The sequence below is a fragment of the Pseudophryne corroboree genome, chromosome 3, assembly GCF_028390025.1.
Source record: "Pseudophryne corroboree isolate aPseCor3 chromosome 3, aPseCor3.hap2, whole genome shotgun sequence".
In the NCBI taxonomy this organism is placed as follows: domain Eukaryota; kingdom Metazoa; phylum Chordata; class Amphibia; order Anura; family Myobatrachidae; genus Pseudophryne; species Pseudophryne corroboree.
In genome coordinates, this window is record NC_086446.1 from 342,967,988 (window position 1) to 342,991,122 (window position 23,135).

Here is a 23,135-nt window from a genome sequence, read left to right on the forward strand (position 1 = left end):
ACACAAGGTCCTCCTCAGCCAGAGTATCAAACTTGTAGAACTTAGCAAATGTGTTTGAACCCGACCAAGTAGCTGCTCAGCAAAGCTGTAATGCCGAGACCCCTCAGGCAGCCGCCCAAGAAGAGCCCACTTTCCTTGTGGAATGGGCTTTCACTGATTTTGGATGCGGCAATCCAGCCGCAGAATGAGCCTGCTGAATCGTGTTACAGATCCAGCGAGCAATGGTTTGCTTTGAAGCAGGAGCACCCAGCTTGTTGGATGCATACAAAATAAACAGCGAGTCAGTCTTCCTGACTCCAGCCGTCCTGGCTACATAGATCTTCAAAGCCCTGACTACATCAAGCAACTTGGAATCCTCCAAGTCACGAGTAGCCGCAGGCACCACAATAGGTTGGTTCAAATGAAAAGATGACACCACCTTCGGCAGAAATTGCGGACGAGTCCGTAATTCTGCCCTGTCCATATGGAAAACCAGATAGAGGCTTTTACATGACAAAGCCGCCAATTCTGACACACGCCTAGCCGAAGCTAAGGCCAACAGCATGACCACCTTCCACGTGAGATACTTTAGCTCCACGTTCTTAAGTGGCTCAAACCAGTGGGATTTCAGGAAACCCAACACCACGTTGAGATTCCAAGGTGCCACTGGTGGCACAAAAGGGGGCTGAATATGCAGCACTCCCTTAACAAACGTCTGAACTTCAGGAAGAGAAGCCAGTTCCTTTTGAAAGAAAATGGATAGGGCCGAAATCTGGACCTTTATGGACCCCAACTTCAAGCCCATAGTCACTCCAGACTGTAGGAAGTGCAGGAACCGGCCCAGCTGGAATTCCTCTGTAGGGGCCTTCCTGGCCTCACACCAGGCAACATATTTTTGCCATATACGGTGATAGTGTTTTGCTGTCACGTCCTGCCTAGCCTTTATCAGCGTAGGAATAACTTCATCCGGAATGCCTTTTTCCGCTAGGATCCTGCGTTCAACCGCCATGCCGTCAAACGCAGCCGCGGTAAGTCTTGGAACAGACAGGGCCCCTGTTGCAACAGGTCCTGTCTGAGAGGCAGAGGCCATGGGTCCTCTGTGAGCATTTCTTGCAGTTCCGGGTACCAAGTCCTTCTTGGCCAATCCGGAACAATGAGTATTGTTCTCACTCCTCTTTTTCTTACGATTCTCAGCACCTTGGGTATGAGAGGAAGAGGAGGAAACACATAGACCGACTGGAACACCCACGGTGTTACTAGTGCGTCCACAGCTATCGCCTGAGGGTCTCTTGACCTGGCGCAATACCTTTGTAGCTTTTTGTTGAGACGGGATGCCATCATGTCCACCTGTGGCAGTTCCCATCGATTTGTAATCTGAGTGAAGACTTCGTGATGAAGTCCCCACTCTCCCGGGTGGAGGTCGTGCCTGCTGAGGAAGTCTGCTTCCCAGTTGTCCACTCCCGGAATGAACACTGCTGACAGTGCTTGCACGTGATTCTCCGCCCAACGAAGAATCCTGGTGGCTTCCGCCATCGCCACTCTGCTTCTTGTGCCGCCCTGGCAGTTTACATGAGCCACTGCGGTGATGTTGTCTGACTGAATCAGCACCGGTTGGTTGCGAAGCAGAGGCTCCGCTTGACTCAGGGCGTTGTATATGGCCCTTAGTTCCAGGATATTTATGTGCAGACAAGCCTCCTGACTTGACCACAATTCTTGGAAGTTTCTTCCCTGAGTGACTGCCCCCCATCCTCGGAGGCTCGCATCCGTGGTCACCAGGACCCAGTCCTGTATGCCGAACCTGCGGCCCTCGAGTAGGTGAGCAATCTGCAGCCACCACAGAAGAGACACCCTGGCCCTCGGGGACAGGGTGATCAGCCGATGCATCTGAAGATGCGATCCGGACCACTTGTCCAACAGATCCCACTGAAAGATCCTCGCATGGAACCTGCCGAAGGGAATGGCTTCATACGATGCCACCATCTTTCCCAGGACTCTCGTGCAGTGATGCACCGACACCTGTTTCGGTTTTAAGAGGTCTCTGACTAGAGTAACGAGCTCCTGAGCCTTCTCCGCCGGGAGAAACACCTTCTTCTAGTCTGTGTCCAGAATCATGCCCAGAAAGGGCAGACGCGTCGTAGTAATCAGCTGCGACTTTGGGATATTCAGAATCCAGCCATGCTGCTGCAACACTTCCCGAGAGTGTGCTACGCTGATCCGCAACTGCTCTCTGGACCTCGCCTTTATGAGGAGATCGTCCAAGTATGGGATAACTGTGACTTCTTGCTTTCTCAGGATCACCATCATTTCCGCCATTACCTTGGTAAATATTCTCGGTGCCGTGGAGAGCCCAAACGGCAACGTCTGGAATTGGTAATGACAGTCCTGTACCACAAATCTGAGGTACTCCTGATGAGGTGGATAAATGGGGACATGCAAGTAAGCATCCTTGAATGCCAGAGACACCATAAAATCCCCCTCTTCCAGGCTTGCAATGACCGCTCTGAGCGATTCCATTTTGAACTTGAATCTTTTCAGATAAATGTTCAGGGACTTTAAATTCAATATGGGTCTGACCGAACCGTCCGGTTTCGGTACCACAAACATTGTGGAATAGTATCTCCTTCCCTGTTGAAGGAGGGGAACCTTTACCACCACCTGCTGGAGATATAACTTGTGAATTGCCGCTAACACTACTTCCCTTTCCATGGGGGAAGCTGGCAGGGCCGATTTGAGGTAACGGTGAGGGGGCATCACTTCGAATTCCAGCTTGTATCCCTGAGACACAATCTGTATAGCCCAGGGATCCACCTGTGAGCAAACCCACTGGTGGCTGAAATTTCGGAGACTCGCCCCCACCGCTCCTGGCTCCACCTGTGGAGCCCCAGCGTCATGCGGTGGATTTAGTGGAAGCCGGGGAGGACTTCTGTTCCTGGGAACTAGCTGTATGGTGCAGCTTCTTTCCTCTACCCCTGCCTCTGGCAAGAAAGGATGCACCTCTGACCTTCTTGCTTCTTTGTGATCGAAAGGACTGCATTTGGTAATACGGTGCTTTCTTAGGCTGTGAGGGAATATATGGCAAAAAATTTGACTTCCCAGCCGTAGCTGTGGAAACTAGGTCCGAGAGACCATCCCCAAACAATTCCTCACCCTTGTAAGGGAAAACCTCCATGTGCTTTTTGGAGTCGGCATCACCTGTCCATTGCAGAGTCCACATGACCCTTCTGGCAGAAATTGACATTGCATTTATTCTAGAGCCCAGTAGGCAAATGTCCCTCTGGGCATCCCTCATATATAGGACAGCGTCTTTTATATGCCCCAGGGTCAGTAAAATGGTATCCTTGTCTAAGGTATCCAGTTCCTCAGACAGATTATCTGTCCATGCTGCTACAGCACTACACATCCAGGCCGACGCAATTGCTGGCCTCAGTAGAGTACCTGAATGTGTATAAACAGACTTCAGGATACTTTCCTGCTTCCTACTGGCAGGATCCTTTAGGGAGGCCGTATCCTGTGACGGCAGGGCCACCTTCTTAGATAAGCGTGTCAGAGCTTTATCTACCCTAGGAGAGGATTCCCAGCGTAACCTGTCCGTTGGCGGGAAAGGGTACGCCATAAGTAACCTTTTGGAAATCTATCGGGGGAATCCCACGCTTTTTCACATAACTCATTTAACTCATGTGAAGGGGGAAAAGTCACCTCTTGCTTTTTCTCCCCATACATATAAACCCTCTTGTCAGGGACAGGGTTTACCTCTGATATGTGCAATACATCCTTCATTGCTATAATCATGTAGCGGATGGCTTTAGCCATTTTAGGCTGCAATTTTGCATCATCGTCATCGACACTGGAGTCAGAATCCGTGTCAACAATTTTGGATAGTGGGCGCTTCTGAGACCCTGACGGCCTCTGCGCTGTAGGATCAGGCATGGGCTGAGACCCCGACTGTCCCAAGGCATCAGCTTTATCCAACCTTTTATGCAAGGAGTTTACATTATCATTTAACACCTCCCACATATCCATCCAATCAGGTGTCGGCGCCGTCGGCGGAGACACGTCATTCATCTGCACCTGCTCTGCCTCCACATAGCCCTCCTCGTCAAACATGTCGACACACGCGTACCGACACACTACACACACAGGGGATGCTCTATATGAGGACAGGACCCCCACAAGGCCTTTTGGAGAGACAGAGAGAGATTATGCCAGCACACACCCCAGCGCTATATGACCCAGGAATCACACAGTAACTTAGTGTTTACCCAGTAGCTGCTGTATATATGATTAATGCGCTAAATTTATGTGCCCCCCCTCTCTTTTTACCCTCTTTCTACCGTGAGTCTGCAGGGGAGAGCCTGGGGAGCTTCCTCTCAGCGGAGCGGTGGAGAGAAAATGGCGCTGGTAAGTGCTGAGGAAGAAGGCCCCGCCCCCTCAGCGGCGGCCTTCTGTCCCGCGATTTTGTGTAAAATTAATGGCGGGGGCTCACGCATATTACAGTGCCCAGCTGTATATATGCTGCTTTATTGCCAGGAGGTACTCAATTGCTGCCCAGGGCGCCCCCCCCTGCTCCCTGCACCCTACAGTGACCGGAGTGTGTGGGTTAGTGTGGGCGCAATGGCGCACAGCTGCAGTGCTGTGCGCTACCTCATATGAAGACAGGAGTCTTCTGCCGCCGATTTTGACGTCTCCTTGCTTCAACCCGCCGGCTTCTGTCTTCTGGCTCTGCGAGGAGGACGGCGGCGCGGCTCCGGAAACGTACGATCAAGGTTAGGTTCCTGTGTTCGATCCCTCTGGAGCCAATGGTGTCCAGTAGCCTAAGAAGCGCAACCTAGCCGCAGTTAGTAGGTTTGCTTCTCTCCCCTCAGTCCCACGTAGCAGAGAGTCTGTTGCCAGCAGAAGCTCCCTGAAAATAAAAAACTAAAATACTTTCTTATTAGCAAGCTCAGGAGAGCTCACTAAAATGCACCCAGCTCTGTCCGGGCACAGATTCTAGCTGAGGTCTGGAGGAGGGGCATAGAGGGAGGAGCCAGTGCACACCAGTAGTACTAAATCTTTCTTGGAGTGCCCAGTCTCCTGCGGAGTCCGTCTATTCCCATGGTCCTTACGGAGTCCCCAGCATCCACTAGGACGTTAGAGAAAATGGAAATAGGAGAATTATATAAAGACTCTGATTATAAGAAATAGGAATATGGTTGTAGAAAAAGATCAGGGAACACAACAGCACAATAGAAGCAAGACAATAAGCCATGGATACATAGAAACATGTTTCTATGTATCCATGGCTTATTGTCTTGCTTCTATTGTCAATTGTCAGATATAGGCCCTCACTCCGCGTTGATCGCTCGCTAGCTACTTTTTGCAGAGCAGCAATCAGATAGTCGCCGCCTATAGGGGGTAATTCCAAGTTGATCGCAGCAGGATTTTTGATAGCAATTGGGCAAAACCATGTGCACTGCAGGGGAGGCAGATATAACATGTGCAGAGAGAGTTAGATTTGGGTGGGTTATTTTATTTCTGTGCAGGGTAAATACTGGCTGCTTTATTTTTACACTGCAAATTAGATTGCAGACTGAACACACCACACCCAAATCTAACTCTCTCTGCACATGTTATATCTGCCTCCCCTGAAGTGCACATCGTTTTGCCCAATTGCTAACAAAAATCCTGCTGCGATCAACTTGGAATTACCCCCATAGTGTATTTTCGCTCTGCAAGTGTGCGAACGCTTGTGCGGCCAAGTGGGACGAAAAAGTTTTTTGCAGTTTCTAAGTAGGTCTGAACTTACTCAGCCCTTGCGATCACTTCAGCCTGCCCAGTCCCGGAATTCGCGTCAGACGCATGTCCTGCAAACGCTTGGACACGCCTGCATTTTCCCGACCACTCCCAGAAAACGGTCAGTTGACACCCATAAATGCCCTCTTCCCGTCAATCTCCTTGCGATCGGTTGTGCGAATGGATTCGTCGCTAGAAGCCTTGCACAGCAACAATGCTGTTTGTACCCGTACGACGCACGTGCGCATTACGGTGCATACGCATGCGCAGTAGTAACCTGATCACTGCGCTGCGAAAAACGGCAGCGAACGACCAACTCGGAAAGAGGGCCCTAGTATGTAACCTCTGAGTCAGCTATAGTGTTGTAACCTCACTGTAGCTCTGTTTTGCCTTCACTTCGACACTTTTCACAACTACAGAGCAGGTATGGTAATTGGTTACCTTACCGATATATCACAAACATCTGCTACAATAGAACAACAAAATGCAATTAGAATGCATACAATGGTCCTGCATCCTTATTTTGGGGGACAAGTTGCTTTTACCTTTGAACCATCAGGTCAGAGTGACACACTGTTGGATCACACTCATATCACTTTTCTTTTACATAGTGCTATAAACACAAGTATAGGTGAAATCTTAAAAAGTTATTTTTTTCCAGTGACATTATAGGCTGTATTCATAGAGGCTGCTAGGGATTTAAAAGATAGGTTGCATTTTAAGAGGTTACTTGTTTTTTATTGAAATGATAGGCTGCATTCTAAGAGATTAATAGAAACTAATGAACTAGAAATCTGACTAGATTGCTTAGATTTTAAGCCTGATCGCTCCGTGTGTACCCCCTACAGCGATAGTGATGCGCAGCCCCGCGCATCGCTATCGCTGGTGCTAGATTGGCCTGCCGTGCAGGCCAATCTAGCAGGTCGCTCATTTCACCCGCCGGGTGAAATGAGCGCCCACCCCCCGTCTCCCCCCACACACTCAGCACACATCGCGCTGTGCTGAGCGGCGGGAGAGATGTGTGCTGAGCGGCGGTTCTCTCAGCACACATCTCTCCCAAATCATCCAGTGAGTACTGGCCTTTAGGCTGCATTCTAAGAGATTACTAGTTACTAATGAAATGATAGGCTGCATTTTAAGAGGTTACCAGTTTATAGTGAAAAGATTGGCTGCATTCTAAGAGGTGAGTGGTGCCAGTGAAATCATAGACTGCATAAGTGCCTGATTTGTATTAAAAAGTTAGGCTGTATTCTAAGAGGTTATTGGTTCTTGTGATACAATAGGCTGCATCTTAAAAGAAAATTATTTCTTGGGAAATGACAGGTTACATTCTAAGAGGTTAATTGCATTTAGTGAAATCCTCAGGGGTGGTGAATTTCAAGTGAAATGATTAGACGCTATGTAAGATGTGATGGATTTCTAGTGAAATGATAGGCTAGATTTTTAGAGGCGATTAGCTTCTAGTGAATCAATAGGCTACATCCTCAGAGAGGTCTCAGTTTAGGCTGTATTATCAACTATGGGGGTCATTCCGAGTTGTTCGCTCGTTATTTTTTTTCCGCAACGGAGCGATTAGTCGCTAATGCGCATGCGCAATGTCCGCAGTGCGACTGCGCCAAGTAAATTTGCTATGCAGTTAGGTATTTTACTCACGGCATTACGAGGTTTTTTCTTCGTTCTGGTGATCGTAATGTGATTGACAGGAAGTGGGTGTTTCTGGGCGGAAACTGGCCGTTTTATGGGTGTGTGTGAAAAAACGCTACCGTTTCTGGGAAAAACGCGGGAGTGGCTGGAGAAACGGAGGAGTGTCTGGGCGAACGCTGGGTGTGTTTGTGACGTCAAACCAGGAACGAAACTGACTGAACTGATCGCAGATGCCGAGTAAGTCTGGAGCTACTCAGAAACTGCTAAGAAGTGTCTATTCGCAATTCTGCTAATCTTTCGGTCGCAATTTTGATAAGCTAAGATTCACTCCCAGTAGGCGGCGGCTTAGCGTGTGCAAAGCTGCTAAAAGCAGCTTGCGAGCGAACAACTCGGAATGACCCCCTATGTCGCTTGTAAAGGGGCACATACATCAGCAATCACAAAAATCAAACAATTTTCCACCAATTTAAATATACAGTACCTCTGTCCACCAATCTGCGCCCATACATACATACATACATACTTACATAACATTAGTCCTTTTCTCATCCTTGGTGCTAAAATGACTGTACCAATAGTGTACAACTGTGCAATACACGGTTGTAAAAATGGTTAGCATTACTACCTCACAGCACTGAGGTCATGGGTGTGATTCCCACCATGGTCCTAACTGTGTGGGGTTTGTATATTCTCCCTGTACTTGCATGGTTTTCCTCCGAGTACTCCGGTTTCCTCCCACAATCCAAAAATACACTGGTAGGTTAATTGGCTCCAGACAAAATTAACCCTAGTGTGAATATGTGTGGGTGTACATGTGGTAGGGAATATAGATTGTAAGCTCCACTGGGGCATGGACTGATGTGAATGGCTAAATATTCTCTGTAAAGCGCTGCGGAATATGTGTGCGCTATATAAATAACTGGTAATAAATAAATAATAACTATTTTTTCAGTGATCTGCAGATCATTTTCAGCAAATACAGCTCTGTCAGTCTTGAAAGGCTCATCATTTTACTAGTAACAGAAGATGCAGCTGAAGCCTCCAGGAGCAGGTAAGTCACCACAGGGCCACCTGGACAAAATGTCTATATTCTAACAAGCTGATATTTCATCAATTTCTACATTTATATTCCTCTTATACCTCTCCCTCCTCCTGCCTGCTCTTGTTGCATCTCTCTATCAGATGAAACTCCTGGTTGGCGGTACCCACAGTTTATGTAAGTCAAGCTATCCTGTTTTATGTTACCTTTATCTGCTGAACGTAAAAATATAAAATATAGACATTTCATATGCTTTCCATAGCGACTTACTTGCGAATCTGAGCCAATGTGTCTGTAACCATCTTGCATCTCTTCAACAGCCCGTCCAGGCGATGTGGTTCCTCCTTCAGGAACTTCACAGCCTCCACCTCCACACGCAGAACTATGCGCATTTTACTTTGCAAACTGGGGAACTGAGCTGCAGATAGGATTATAATACCATAAAGAAACAGACAATTAATAAAATAAAGACAAGTTTAGTAACTACAGGTTGAGTATCCCTTATCCAAAATGCTTTGGACCAGAGGTATTTTGGATATCGGATTTTTCCATATTTTGGAATAATTGCATACCATAATGAGATATCATGGCGATGGGACCTAAATCTAAGCACAGAATGCATTTGTGTTTCATATACACCCTATACACACAGCCTGAAGGTAATTTTAGCCAATATCTTTTATAACTTTGTGCATTAAACAATGTGTGTCTACATTCACACAATTCACTTATGTTTCATATACACCTTATACACACAGCCTGAAGGTCATTTAATACAATATTTTTAATAACTTTGTGTATTAAACAAAGTTTGTGTACATTGAGCCATCAGAAAACAAAGGTTTCACTATCTCACTCTCACTCAAAAAAGTCCGTATTTCGGAATATTCCGTATTTCGGAATATTTGGATATGGGATACTCAACCTGTATTAGCAAAATGAATAATGACTGTCAACTTACCCACAAACTACAGAGGCAGCTATTTTCTGGACTGAACCTATATTCAAGAGTATGCAGTTTCCAATGAATTGATAGTCTGCATTCTCAACAATATTGGTTCAGCCCACAAAATGACTGCCACACTGCAGGCCTGCAAAGTCATGCGATCCCACTTTGTGCCACACTTATTTTAAACTGCACATTGTAAAAAAGAAATGTACAGGCTGGCAGGACTGCCACTATGTGTAAGCAGTATCCTTGAGTGTAAATGATTATTGCATACCCTGGTGCACAGCACCTTCAGAAACGAATTCCCAGCGCCGTCTTACCTTTAAGCTCGGTCAGTGTCTCCCCGAGCTGCTTCAGCACCACCGCTTTCTCCTCCAGTTCCTGCGTAGAGATCAGACGGTGGTTGTGCGCAAGATCTTTCTTGATTTTCTCCACTGATTTCTCTAGGTCACTGCAAGAGGAAATGTACCACAGCAATAATTATCACTTTACACAGAGCATGTCTCACATATATCATTATAATCTACACTAGGTTTGTTCCATTGTCCATATCATTCAGAAGAGATTATGAAGGCAGACTTCCATATACTCAAGAGCTGTTGTTACCTATACAAAGAAAAATGTGAGGATGCACTGAACATAGGATTATGGGTTTGCAGAGAACCTATCCAAAACCAAAGCATATACTGTATAGCAAATTAAAATATGAAAATAATATAAAGTTATCTGTAATTTTAGCTAACTGGTTAGTTTGCGTTTTATCCATGATGATCTAATTTAAAGGTTAAGATTTGCCAAAGCCTCATCTGAATTCTGAATATGGTGCATCCTTAAGGCAGTGACTTCATGAGAAGACCTATGTACAATATTTGTGTTTTTCTAACAGGAAACTCACTTTAGTTGCTGAGTTATAAACTCTTCCTCATTCAGATATTTCAGTCTCTCTTCCTCTACCATAGCTCTCTGCCGCTGCAATGGGTCTTCTTGCTTACGCATGGTGTCAGTAACTCGCACACTGATCTCTGTCTCTGTGCGTTTCAGCATGGTCCGTACAGTCTCCTGGTTCTGCAGCTGAAGTACATGGGGTGAAAAAGAGCACTGTAACAAATGACAACATGATATCCCAATCCAGTACATGGCTATGATAACAGGCCATTATGCAAAGCCAAGTCTTAGTATGGCTCCTTAATACTTTCTAATATCTAGGAAAGGGTGGACACAATGCATGATGCCAGTAGCAAACCAACATAGAATGCAGACTGGCATACATCCTCACCTCATTAGGCTCATTAACAGAGCTCACTGAGTAGCTTTTCTAATAGCAAAGTAATATAGGAGAAAGCCCTCTATTTTCCCACCACCCAATATCCTTGGTAACCATGGCCAAATAAGCATCTTAATAAAAGCTACCAGCTGTTGAGCAGCGGTCATCACCTTTTACAGGGAACAGCTTCCCAGTCTAGTTAGGTCTCTGTCATTACAAACCTGCATTTTTTTCAGCTGCTGCAACTGGTTCCTCAGCTCGCTGGCATTGTGCTGCAGGTCATGGAGATGAAGCTGCATGTGCAGGCGGGTGATTGCCTTACTCTGGTCAGCTGGGGTGGAATTGGACCCAGGTGTAGGAGTGGACATTGGGGTACCAGCGTTTTGATGGCCAGGCACTGCAACAGAATCACAAATAATATGAGTGTCACCCCATTCTCTTAAAATGTAATAATAAACTAACAAGATAACATACTTCTACACCCCCTGGTAGTTGATGATTTGCAAAGTTGAATAATATTAATTGTAATGATATTGGGGTATATTTATCAAAGGGTGAAAAGCCCTATTGCCAGATAAAAAAGCATACATATTATATTAATTGCATTCCAGGATAACAAAATATAAATAGTGGGCAAATTCTTAACTCTTTGAATAAAGTATTTTTTTACTGGACAAATTTATCTCTGTGATAAACAGCTGTAAAAAAAAAAAATATATATTATCATTCCTTGTTAATAAATAAACCCCAAAATCTCAAATGACACTACTCTCAGTCGCCACTAGAGGTCGATCACAGTTTTATTTCTGTTAAATACATGTAAACCAATCTGAAAATGATCTCTGAACGGCCCTATAAGTAGTTCATTCATTACTCTCTTCTAAAGATTGTCGCAAATTCCCAATCCCCAACACCTGGGTCAGGGTATGAGGAATATTCAATAAATTTAGGAATCTCAATTCCTCAGGATTTGCAAATTGGGGATTTTTAACATGAAGAATTTCGTCCAGATTCTCCCAATGGATACCGAACACCGCCGGTCGGTGGTTCCAGTTGGGTCAGGGAATCAGAGAAATAGAGGATACATGTATGGGGGGCCTATCAATAAGGCGCTTTGACAACAGGCAAATAAATACTCTTTTAAAAACAAGGTAAAAACTACACATAGCAAACACTCGTTCATCAATGGAAAAACGTCTGCGCCCTCATTGTTCAATATAAAACTTTTGTTAATATCCTTAAAAGAGACTATGGGGGGGAATTCAAATGTTTGAAAAGTCGGTTGGGTGTCTATTTTTCTCTAACGTCCTAGTGGATGCTGGGGACTCCGTAAGGACCATGGGGAATAGCCGGCCTCGCAGGAGACTGGGCACTCTAAAGAAAGATTTAGTACTACCTGGTGTGCACTGGCTCCTCCCTCTATGCCCCTCCTCCAGACCTCAGTTAGAATCTGTGCCCGGCCAGAGCTGGGTGCTTTTAGTGAGCTCTCCTGAGCTTGCTAATAAGAAAGTATTTTAGTTAGGTTTTTTTTTATTTTCAGAGAGCTTCTGCTGGCAACAGACTCTCTGCTACGTGGGACTGAGGGGAGAGAAGCAAACCTACTAACTGCGGCTAGGTTGCGCTTCTTAGGCTACTGGACACCATTAGCTCCAGAGGGATCGAACACAGGACCTGGCTTTGTCGTCTGTTCCCGGAGCCGCGCCGCCGTCCCCCTCGCAGAGCCAGAAGTCAGAAGCCGGCAGAAGCAAGAAGACATCGAAATCGGCGGCAGAAGACTCCTGTCTTCACATGAGGTAGCGCACAGCACTGCAGCTGTGCGCCATTGCGCCCACACTACCCACACACTCCGGTCACTGTCGGGTGCAGGGCGGGGCGCCCTGGGCAGCAATTAGGATACCTCCTGGCAAAAAGACACATATATACAGCTGGGCACTGTATATACGTACGAGCCCCCGCCATTTTATTACACAGACCCGGGACTGAAGCCCGCCGCTGAGGGGGCGGGGCCTTCTTCCTCAGCACTAACCAGCGCCATTTTCTCTTCACAGCTCCGCTGAGAGGAAGCTCCCCAGGCTCTCCCCTGCAGTATCAAGGTAGAAAAAGGGTAAAAAGAGAGGGGGGGGGGGGCACATAAATTTAGGCGCAAAATTATCATAAACAGCAGCTACTGGGTTAACACTAAGTTACTGTGTAATCCCTGGGTTATATGGCGCTGGGGTGTGTGCTGGCATACTCTCTCTCTGTCTCACCAAAAGGCCTTGTGGGGTCCTGTCCTCAATTAGAGCATTCCCTGTGTGTGTGTGGTGTGTCGGTACGTTTGTGTCGACATGTTTGACGAGGACGGTTACGTGGAGGCAGAACAAGTGCAAGCGACTGTGGTGTCGCCGCCGACACCTGATTGGATGGATATGTGGAAGGTGTTAAATGATGATGTAAGCTCCTTGCATAAAAGGTTGGATAATCAGTCAGGGTCTCAACCTGGGTCTGATTCTGCAGCTCAGAGGCCGTCAGGGTCTCAAAAACGCCCACTATCCCAGTTGGTTGACACAGATGTCGACACGGATTCTGACTCCAGTGTCGATGACGATGAGGCAAAGTTGCAGCCTAAAATGACTAAAGCCATCCGATACATGATTATAGCAATGAAGGATGTATTACACATACCGGAGGAAAACCCTGTCCCTGACAAAAGGGTATATATGTATGTGGAGAAAAAGCAAGAGGTGACTTTTCCCCCTTCACATGAGTTAAATGAATTATGTGAAAAAGCATGGGATTCCCCCGATAAAAAAGTGCTGATTTCCAAAAGGTTACTTATGGCTTACCCTTTCCCGCCAACGGACAGGATGCGCTGGGAATCCTCCCCTAGGACAGATAAAGCTCTGACACGCTTATCTAAAAAGGTGGCCCTGCCGTCACAGGATACGGCCGCCCTAAAGGATCCTGCTGATAGGAAGCAGGAAAGTATCCTGAAGTCTGTTTATGCACACTCAGTTACTATACTGAGGCCGGCTATTGCGTCGGCCTGGATGTGTAGTGCTGTAGCAGCATGGACAGATAATCTGCCTGAGGAAATGGATACCTTAAACAAGGATACCATTTTACTGACCCTGGGGCATATAAAAGACGCTGTCCTATATATGAGGGATGCCCAGAGGGACATTTGCCTACTGGGCTCTAGAATAAATGCAATGTCAATTTCTGCCAGAAGGGTCCTGTGGACTCGGCAATGGACAGGTGATGCCGACTCCAAAAAGCACATGGAGGTGTTACCTTACAAGGGTAAGGAATTGTTTGGGGACGGTCTCTCGGACCTAGTTTCCACAGCTACGGCTGGGAAGTCCAACTTTTTGCCATGTATTCCCTCACAGCCTAAGAAAACACCGTATTACCAAATGCAGTCCTTTCGATCACAGAGAAGCAAGAAGGTCAAAGGTGCGTCCTTTCTGGCCAGAGGCAGGGGTAGAGGAAAGAAGCTGCACAACACAGCTAGTTCCCAGGAACAGAAGTCCTCCCCGGCTTCCACTAAATCCACCGCATGACGCTGGGGCTCCACAGGAGCCAGGAGTGGTGGGGGCGCATCTCCGAAATTTCAGCCACCAGTGGGTTCGCTCACAGGTGGATCCCTGGGCTATACAGATTGTGTCTCAGGGATACAAGCTGGAATTCGAAGTGATGCCCCCTCACCGTTACCTCAAATCGGCCCTGCCAGCTTCCCCCATAGAAAGGGAAGTAGTGTTAGCGGCAATTCACAAGTTATATCTCCAGCAGGTGGTGGTAAAGGTTCCCCTCCTTCAACAAGGAAGAGGATACTATTCCACAATGTTTGTGGTACCGAAACCGGACGGTTCGGTCAGACCCATATTGAATTTAAAATCCCTGAACATTTATCTGAAAATATTCAAGTTCAAAATGGAATCGCCCAGAGCGGTCATTGCAAGCCTGGAAGAGGGGGATTTTATGGTGTCTCTGGACATCAAGGATGCTTACCTGCATGTCCCCATTTATCCACCTCATCAGGAGTACCTCAGGTTTGTGGTACAGGACTGTCATTACCAATTCCAGACGTTGCCGTTTGGCCTGTCCACGGCACCGAGAATATTTACCAAGGTGATGGCGGAAATGATGGTGCTCCTTCGGAAGCAAGGGGTTACGATTATCCCATACTTGGACGATCTCCTCATAAAGGTGAGGCCCAGGGAGCGGTTGCTGATCAGCGTAGCACTCTCTCTGGAAGTGTTACAACAGCACGGCTAGATTCTGAATATTCCAAAGTCGCAGCTGATTCCTACGACGCGTCTGCCCTTCCTGGGCATGATTCTGGACACAAACCAGAAAAGGGTGTTTCTCCCGGAGGAGAAGGCTCAGGAGCTCGTGACTCTGGTCAGAGGCCTCCTAAAACCAAAACAGGTATCGGTGCATTACTGCACGCGTGTCCTGGGAAAGATGGTGGCGTCATACAAAGCCATTCCCTTCGGCAGGTTCCATGCGAAAATCTTTCAGTGGGATCTGTTGGACAAGTGGTCCGAATCGCATCTTCAGATACATCGGCTGATCACCCTGTCCCCCAGGGCCAGGGTGTCTCTTCTGTGGTGGCTGCAAAGTGCTCACCTCCTCGAGGGCCGCAGGTTCGGCATACAGGACTGGGTCCTGGTGACCACGGATGCAAGCCTCCGAGGATGGGGGGCAGTCACTCAAGGCAGAAACTTCCAGGGGCTGTGGTCAAGTCAGGAGACTTGTCTGCACATCAATATCCTGGAACTAAGGGCCGTATACAACGCCCTGAGTCAAGCGGAACCTCTGCTTCAAAACCAACCAGTGCTGATTTAGTCAGACAACATCACGGCAGTGGCCCATGTAAACCGCCAGGGCGGAACAAGAAGCAGGGTGGCAATGGCAGAAGCCACCAGGATTCTTCGATGGGCGGAGAATCACGTACTAGCACTGTCAGCAGTGTTCATTCCGGGAGTGGACAACTGAGAAGCAGACTTCCTCAGCAGGCATGACCTCCACCCGGGAGAGTGGGGACTTCATCCAGAAGTCTTCACGCAGATTGCAAATTGATGGGAACTGCCACAGGTGGACATGATGGCGTCCCGCCTCAACAAAAAGCTAAAAAGATATTGCGCCAGGTCAAGGGACCCTCAGGCGATAGCTGTGGACGCACTAGTAACACCGTGGGTGTTCCAGTCGGTCTATGTGTTTCCTCCTCTTCCTCTCATACCAAAGGTGCTGAGAATTGTAAGAAAAAGAGGAGTGAGAAAAATACTCATTGTTCCGGATTGGCCAAGAAGGACTTGGTACCCGGAATTGCAAGAAATGCTCACAGAGGACCCGTGGCCTCTGCCTCTCAGACAGGACCTGTTACAACAAGGGCCCTGTCTGTTCCAAGACTTACCGCGGCTGCGTTTGACGGCATGGCGGTTGAACGCCGGATCCTAGCGGAAAAAGGCATACCGGATGAAGTTATTCCTACGCTGATAAAGGCTAGGAAGGATGTGACAGCAAAGCATTATCACCGTATATGGCGAAAATATGTTGCTTGGTGTGAGGCCAGGAAGGCTCCTACAGAGGAATTCCAGCTGGGTCGATTCCTGCACTTCCTACAGTCAGGAGTGACTATGGGCCTGAAATTAGGGTCCATAAAGGTCCAGATTTCGGCCCTATCCATTTTCTTCCAAAAAGAACTGGCTTCACTGCCTGAGGTTCAGACGTTTGTTAAGGGAGTGCTGCATATTCAGCCCCCTTTTGTGCCACCAGTGGCACCTTGGGATCTTAACGTGGTGTTGAGTTTCCTGAAATCCCACTGGTGTGAGCCACTTAAGACCGTGGAGCTAAAGTATCTCACGTGGAAAGTGGTCATGCTGTTGGCCTTAGCTTCGGCTAGGCGTGTGTCAGAATTGGCGGCTTTGTCATGTAAAAGCCCCTATCTGGTTTTCCATATGGATAGGGCAGAATTGCGGACTCGTCCGCAATTTCTGCCAAAGGTGGTGTCATCCTTTCATTTGAACCAACCTATTGTGGTGCCTGCGGCTACTGGTGGCTTGGAGGATTCCAAGTTGCTTGACGTAGTCCGGGCTTTGAAGATTTATGTGACCAGAACGGCTGGAGTCAGGAAGACTGACTCGCTGTTTGTCCTGTATGCATCCAACAAGCTGGGTGCTCCTGCTTCAAACAATTTGGAAGCTGCTCAATCATACCTGGAGATAATTATATATCAGGTGCTGGAAGGGGGAGGGGGTCACAGACAAACAAACAAAGAGGAAGGGGGGTGCAAATCCCCACCCCCAAATTCCCTTTCCGCACACTGAAAATAACCTGTAACCATCCCTGAATCTATCTGGTAATAAAATTCAGATAATTCGTCACAAATGTTTGCAAACACATGTTTAGCTGCTGGCCACTTCACGGCTTCTCTGATACAGCAGTCCTAACTACTTGATAGCAGTGCCCACATTGGGCCATGTAATTTGTCACAGTACGCCTCATAATAAAGGCTCAATTTTATTACCAGATAGATTCAGGGATGGTTACAGGTAATTTTCAGTGTGCGGAAGGGAATTTGGGGGTGGGGATTTGCACCCCCCTTCCTCTTTGTTTGTTTGTCTGTGACCCCTCCCCCTTCCAGCACCTGATATATAATTATCTCCAGGTATGATTGAGCAGCTTCCAAATTGTTTGTCTGCTTGTGTGCATGAGGCATTGAATGGGAGCAGCATTTGGAAGGCATGCTGTTCCTTGTAGTGCCAATGGGAGATCCTGGGGTGGCTCCCTGGTAAGTTAGCTCTCAGTCTGGAACTGTTTTAGTAATGGCCTTTATTATGAGGCGTACTGTGACAAATTACATGGCCCAATGTGGGCACTGCTATCAAGTAGTTAGGACTGCTGTATCAGAGAAGCCGTGAAGTGGCCAGCAGCTAAACATGTGTTTGCAAACATTTGTGACGAATTCTCTGAATTTTATTACCAGATAGATTCAGGGATGGTTACAGGTAATTTTCAGTGTGCGGAAGGGAATTTGGGGGTGGGGATTTGCTCCCCCCTTCCTCTTTGTTTGCTCCTGCTTCAAAGCAAACTATTGCTCGCTGGATCTGTAACACGATTCAGCAGGCTCATTCTGCGGCTGGGTTGCCGCATCCAAAATCAGTGAAAGCCCATTCCACGAGACAGGTGGGCTCTTCTTGGATGGCTGCCCGAGGGGTCTCGGCATTACAGCTTTGCCGAGCTGCTACTTGGTCGGGTTCAAACACATTTGCAAAGTTCTACAAGTTTGATACCCTGGCTGAGGAGGACCTTGAGTTTGCCCATTCGGTGCTGCAGAGTCATCCGCACTCTCCCGCCCGTTTGGGAGCTTTGGTATAATCCCCATGGTCCTTACGGAGTCCCCAGCATCCACTAGGACGTTAAAGAAAATAAGATTTTACTCACCGGTAAATCTATTTCTCGTAGTCCGTAGTGGATGCTGGGCGCCCGTCCCAAGTGCGGACTTTCTGCAATACGTGTATATAGTTATTGCTTACTAAAGGGTTATGTTATGTGGCATCAGTTGAGTGATGCTTGTTTGTTGTTCATACTGTTAACTGGGTAAGTTTATCACGAGTTATACGGTGTGATTGGTGTGGCTGGTATGAGTCTTACCCTGGATTCCAAAATCCTTTCCTTGTAATGTCAGCTCTTCCGGGCACAGTTTCCTTAACTGAGGTCTGGAGGAGGGGCATAGAGGGAGGAGCCAGTGCACACCAGGTAGTACTAAATCTTTCTTTAGAGTGCCCTGTCTCCTGCGGAGCCCGTCTATTCCCCTTGGTCCTTACGGAGTCCCCAGCATCCACTACGGACTACGAGAAATAGATTTACCGGTGAGTAAAATCTTATTTTTCCTGTCTATTAGATAGGAAAAAATAGACACCCAACTAACTTTTCAAACAATTGAATATCCCCCAATATGTGAGTATCGGACATATGATAGATATCAGCTTGTAGCAGTATCTTTCTCCCAGATTCCTCCTCATGGTCCCCTTTCTCAGTGTCAACGTACTCATATGTCCGGTGGGCGTGGATCATTAGGTCGACCACTATAGGTCGACAGTTACTAGGTCGACAGGGTTGGAAGGTCGACAGGGTTTCTAGGTCGACAGGTCAAAAGGTCGACATGAGGTTGTTGTTTTTTGTGTCGTTTTCTTTGTAGAGTGACCGGGAACCCCAATTAGTGCACCGTGTCCCCTCGCATGGCTCGCTTCACTCGCCATGCTTCGGGCAATGTGCCTCGCTTCGCTTGGCACAGATTGCCGTTCCAATCGTAGTCCACGTGGATCGGTAAGTATGAAAAAGTTCAAAAAAAACAAAACAAAAAAAATGTGAAATACTCATGTCGACCTTTTGACCTAGCACATGTCGACCTAGAAACCCTGTCGACCTTCCAACCCTGTCGACCTATAGTGGTCGACCTAGACAGTGTCGATCTTCAGACCGGATCCCATGTCCGGTATGCACATATAGGTGTGTATTCAATTATAGTCGGAACTGCCGTCTTGCAATTCCGCCTTGTCGGAAAACACGTGGTCGGCAAATAAGCCACGGATCCACATGTTTTGTCGGATTCGCGGCCAAATCAGACAGGTTTTAGCCCCGTTTCAGACAATGTCAATCCGACTTTAAAAAAAGTCGGACTGACATTGTCGAGAACGCCCAAAACATGATGGATTTGGCCGCTAATTGAATACTGCATTGTCTGTTCCTTTCCATCTGAAAGGATCTGACATGCATTGAATAGACCCCATAGTCTCTTTTAAGGATATTCACGAAAGTTTTATTTATTTTGAACACTGAAGGCACAGAAGTTTTACCATTGATGAACATTTTATCTCTATCCTATTGGAAAATAGGCTAACTTGAAAATTTCTTCATGCCACTATATGTATTTGGAATGTTTATTGAAAAGTTCACTGTTTATTTACGAATTCACTATTCATTGCTATTTTATTTTGTACACAATGTTTATTGAATTTTTAGAAGGTTGTAGAGCTTTTTGCACCATACATAGAAATAGCAAACACTTGGTGGAACAGACAAAATTGTCTCCCCCTCAGACTCTCCACCTCTCTACAAAACTTCAAAAGGGCTCTCAAGACCCACTTACTCACCAAACCCAGCCAAATCTCATCCTAACCCTCTCTTCCACACTCTCCGTCTACCCCATCTGTGTCACCCCTGTCTGCCCCTCACCTTTAGAATGTAAGTTCTCATGAGTAGGACCCTCTTCCCTCACGTGCTTATCCTTTTCTTATTTTAATAATCTTTAACTGCACCAAATCCCAGAGGTTTTCTGCCACCTGATACTTATCTCAGTGTCATCTGCTGATGCAGATATGTTTATTTACCCTGTACTTGTCCTATATTGCCTTCAACTGTAAAGGCCTATATAGACGGGCCGATGCAGGGAGAGATGTGTGCTGAGCGAACCGCCCAGCACACATCTCTCCCGCCGCTCAGCACAGTGCGATGTGTGCTGAGCGTGCGGGGGGAGACGGGGGGGCGCTCACTTCACCCAGCGGGTGAAGTGAGCGACCCGCTAGATTGGCCAATCTAGCAGCAGTGATAGCGATGCGCGGGGCTGCGCATCGCTATCGCTGTAAAAGGTACACACGGAGCGATCAGGCTTATATTCTAAGCAATCTAGTCAGATTGCTTAGAATATCGCTCCGTGAGTACCCCCCTTAAGTCGCTGTTTTCTGGTTTTGTTTTTGTACTCTGTAATTGGGTGCTGCGGAACCCTTGTGGCGCCATATAAACAAAGGATAATAATAATTGTCCATTGAATCCTGGTCACTTTAAGGTTGCATCAGAAACGCTGTCTGTTGAATACTATTGTTTGAATAAATATTTCTATATTGTAGAGCTGCTAGCACATCTGACTCAATTTTCATTATGTGCCAATAATTACTAGCTGTGCAATTACTAACAAGCAGATAGTGGTATCTGTAGGGCAGGAAGTCTGCGATGGGCTGTTGGGTGAGTAGAGTAAGAAGTCACCAACTGAAATCTAACTGTTGTGCAAGGCTCTTACAGGGATACTATAAACAGTAATTAATAAATCAGAAAGCAAATCATTAACTTTTTCTTTTTTATTATTGTGTAGTCTGTATGTAAAAACTGCCCAAAGTAAAAATGAAAAAAACAAAACATTTCTTTATCTTTAATAACTATTTGTTTTATATGTGTTTCATAATTATTATTTATTTTGCTCAAACTGGAGGCAAAAATGGGTGAAAAGTTTGCTCTGCAGAGCAACGAAAGTTTTGGATCCACAATGCACTTTGACTTGCATAAATAAACTTAGATTGTAGCCAGGGTCAATTGGCCAGCAGAGCAAATGACCACATTTGCAGAGAAGCAGAAAGTTCCATATGCAAGGGGAGGAATGAAGGTGTTCTCACTAAAGAGGTACATTACCTTGTTTTGCTGCAGAAACACAAAGTAATTTTACCCACAAGACAACACATTGGTTCTGCATTTATCTGTATGTCAAGGAGAGGATGCGTAGTTACAGGTAATGAGTTTGTGGGCCTAGAATTAAAGTTTATTATTACGGTTTGTATAGTGACACAGCGCTCCACAGTGCTGGACAGTGGGGTATACAAGGTATACAACATAAATGAGGATGTGAAAACTATTGGTGGGGAGGGCCCTGTTCATTAGAGCTTATAGTTTAAGATTGAGTACAGCCACTGGTCTCAGGTACATGGTTCACTATAATGAGATACGAGGCTACTGTTGGCTTCTATGACGCAAAAATAAGAATTTACTTACCGATAATTCTATTTCTCGGAGTCCGTAGTGGATGCTGGGGTTCCTGAAAGGACCATGGGGGAATAGCGGCTCCGCAGGAGACAGGGCACAAAAAGTAAAGCTTTACGATCAGGTGGTGTGTACTGGCTCCTCCCCCTATGACCCTCCTCCAAGCCTCAGTTAGGATACTGTGCCCGGACGAGCGTACACAATAAGGAAGGATTTATGAATCCCGGGTAAGACTCATACCAGCCACACCAATCACACCGTACAACCTGTGATCTAAACCCAGTTAACAGTATGATAACAGAGGAGCCTCTGAAAGATGGCTCCCTACAACAATAACCCGATTTAGGTAACAATAACTATGTACAATTATTGCAGATAATCCGCACTTGGGATGGGCGCCCAGCATCCACTACGGACTCCGAGAAATAGAATTATCGGTAAGTAAATTCTTATTTTCTCTATCGTCCTAGTGGATGCTGGGGTTCCTGAAAGGACCATGGGGATTATACCAAAGCTCCCAAACGGGCGGGAGAGTGCGGATGACTCTGCAGCACCGAATGAGAGAACTCCAGGTCCTCCTTAGCCAGGGTATCAAATTTGTAGAATTTTACAAACGTGTTCTCCCCCGACCACGTAGCCGCTCGGCAGAGTTGTAATGCCGAGACCCCTCGGGCAGCCGCCCAAGAAGAACCCACCTTCCTTGTGGAGTGGGCTTTTACCGATTTTGGCTGTGGCAGGCCTGCCACAGAATGTGCAAGCTGAATCGTACTACAAATCCAGCGAGCAATAGTCTGCTTAGACGCAGGAGCGCCCAACTTGTTGGGAGCATATAGTATAAACAGTGAGTCAGATTTCCTGACTCCAGCTGTCCTTGAAATGTATATTTTTAAAGCTCTGACAACGTCCAACAACTTGGAGTCCTCCAAGTCGCTTGTAGCCGCAGGCACTACAATAGGCTGGTTCAGATGAAATGCTGACACCACCTTAGGGAGAAAATGTGGACGAGTCCGCAGTTCTGCCCTGTCCGAATGGAAAATCAGATATGGGCTTTTGTAAGATAAAGCTGCCAGTTCTGACACTCTCCTGGCCGAAGCCAGGGCTAGTAGCATGGTCACTTTCCATGTGAGATATTTCAAATCCACATTTTTTAGTGGTTCAAACCAATGAGATTTGAGAAAGTCCAAAACAACATTGAGATCCCACGGTGCCACTGGAGGCACCACAGGGGGCTGTATATGCAGTACTCCCTTAACAAAGGTCTGGACTTCAGGAACTGAAGCCAATTCTTTCTGGAAGAAAATCGACAGGGCCGAAATTTGAACCTTAATAGATCCCAATTTGAGACCAATAGACAATCCTGATTGCAGGAAATGTAGGAATCGACCCAGTTGAAATTCCTCCGTCGGAGCACTCCGATCCTCGCACCACGCAACATATTTTCGCCAAATGCGGTGATAATGTTGCGCGGTTACTTCCTTCCTTGCTTTAATCAAGGTAGGAATGACTTCTTCCGGCATGCCTTTTTCCTTTAGGATCCGGCGTTCAACCGCCATGCCGTCAAACGCAGCCGCGGTAAGTCTTGAAACAGACAGGGACCCTGCTGAAGCAAGTCCCTTCTCAGAGGTAGAGGCCACGGATCCTCCGTGATCATCTCTTGAAGTTCCGGGTACCAAGTCCTTCTTGGCCAATCCGGAACC

The 23,135-nt window shown here is 46.8% G+C and overlaps 1 protein-coding gene and 1 long non-coding RNA gene across 29 annotated transcripts in view; one reads left to right on the forward strand and one right to left on the reverse strand.

Annotated features, from left to right (window-relative positions):
* Window positions 1–23,135, reverse strand: part of SRCIN1 (SRC kinase signaling inhibitor 1) — a 900,548-nt gene that overhangs the window by 169,277 nt on the left and 708,136 nt on the right. For all 28 annotated transcript variants that reach the window (XM_063959681.1, XM_063959683.1, XM_063959682.1 and 25 more), the window contains 4 exons: window positions 10,866–11,041; window positions 10,276–10,451; window positions 9,701–9,831; window positions 8,702–8,849 (listed from right to left, as the gene is read on the reverse strand). In XM_063959681.1, coding sequence (XP_063815751.1) covers window positions 8,702–8,849; window positions 9,701–9,831; window positions 10,276–10,451; window positions 10,866–11,041 — 631 coding nt within the window. The remainder of the gene's footprint in view (window positions 1–8,701; window positions 8,850–9,700; window positions 9,832–10,275; window positions 10,452–10,865; window positions 11,042–23,135) is intronic.
* The window catches only part of LOC135055516 (uncharacterized), a 36,814-nt gene continuing 34,693 nt past the window's right edge, over window positions 21,015–23,135 (forward strand). The window contains exon 1 of the long non-coding RNA XR_010243767.1: window positions 21,015–21,084. This is a non-coding gene — a long non-coding RNA (uncharacterized LOC135055516). The remainder of the gene's footprint in view (window positions 21,085–23,135) is intronic.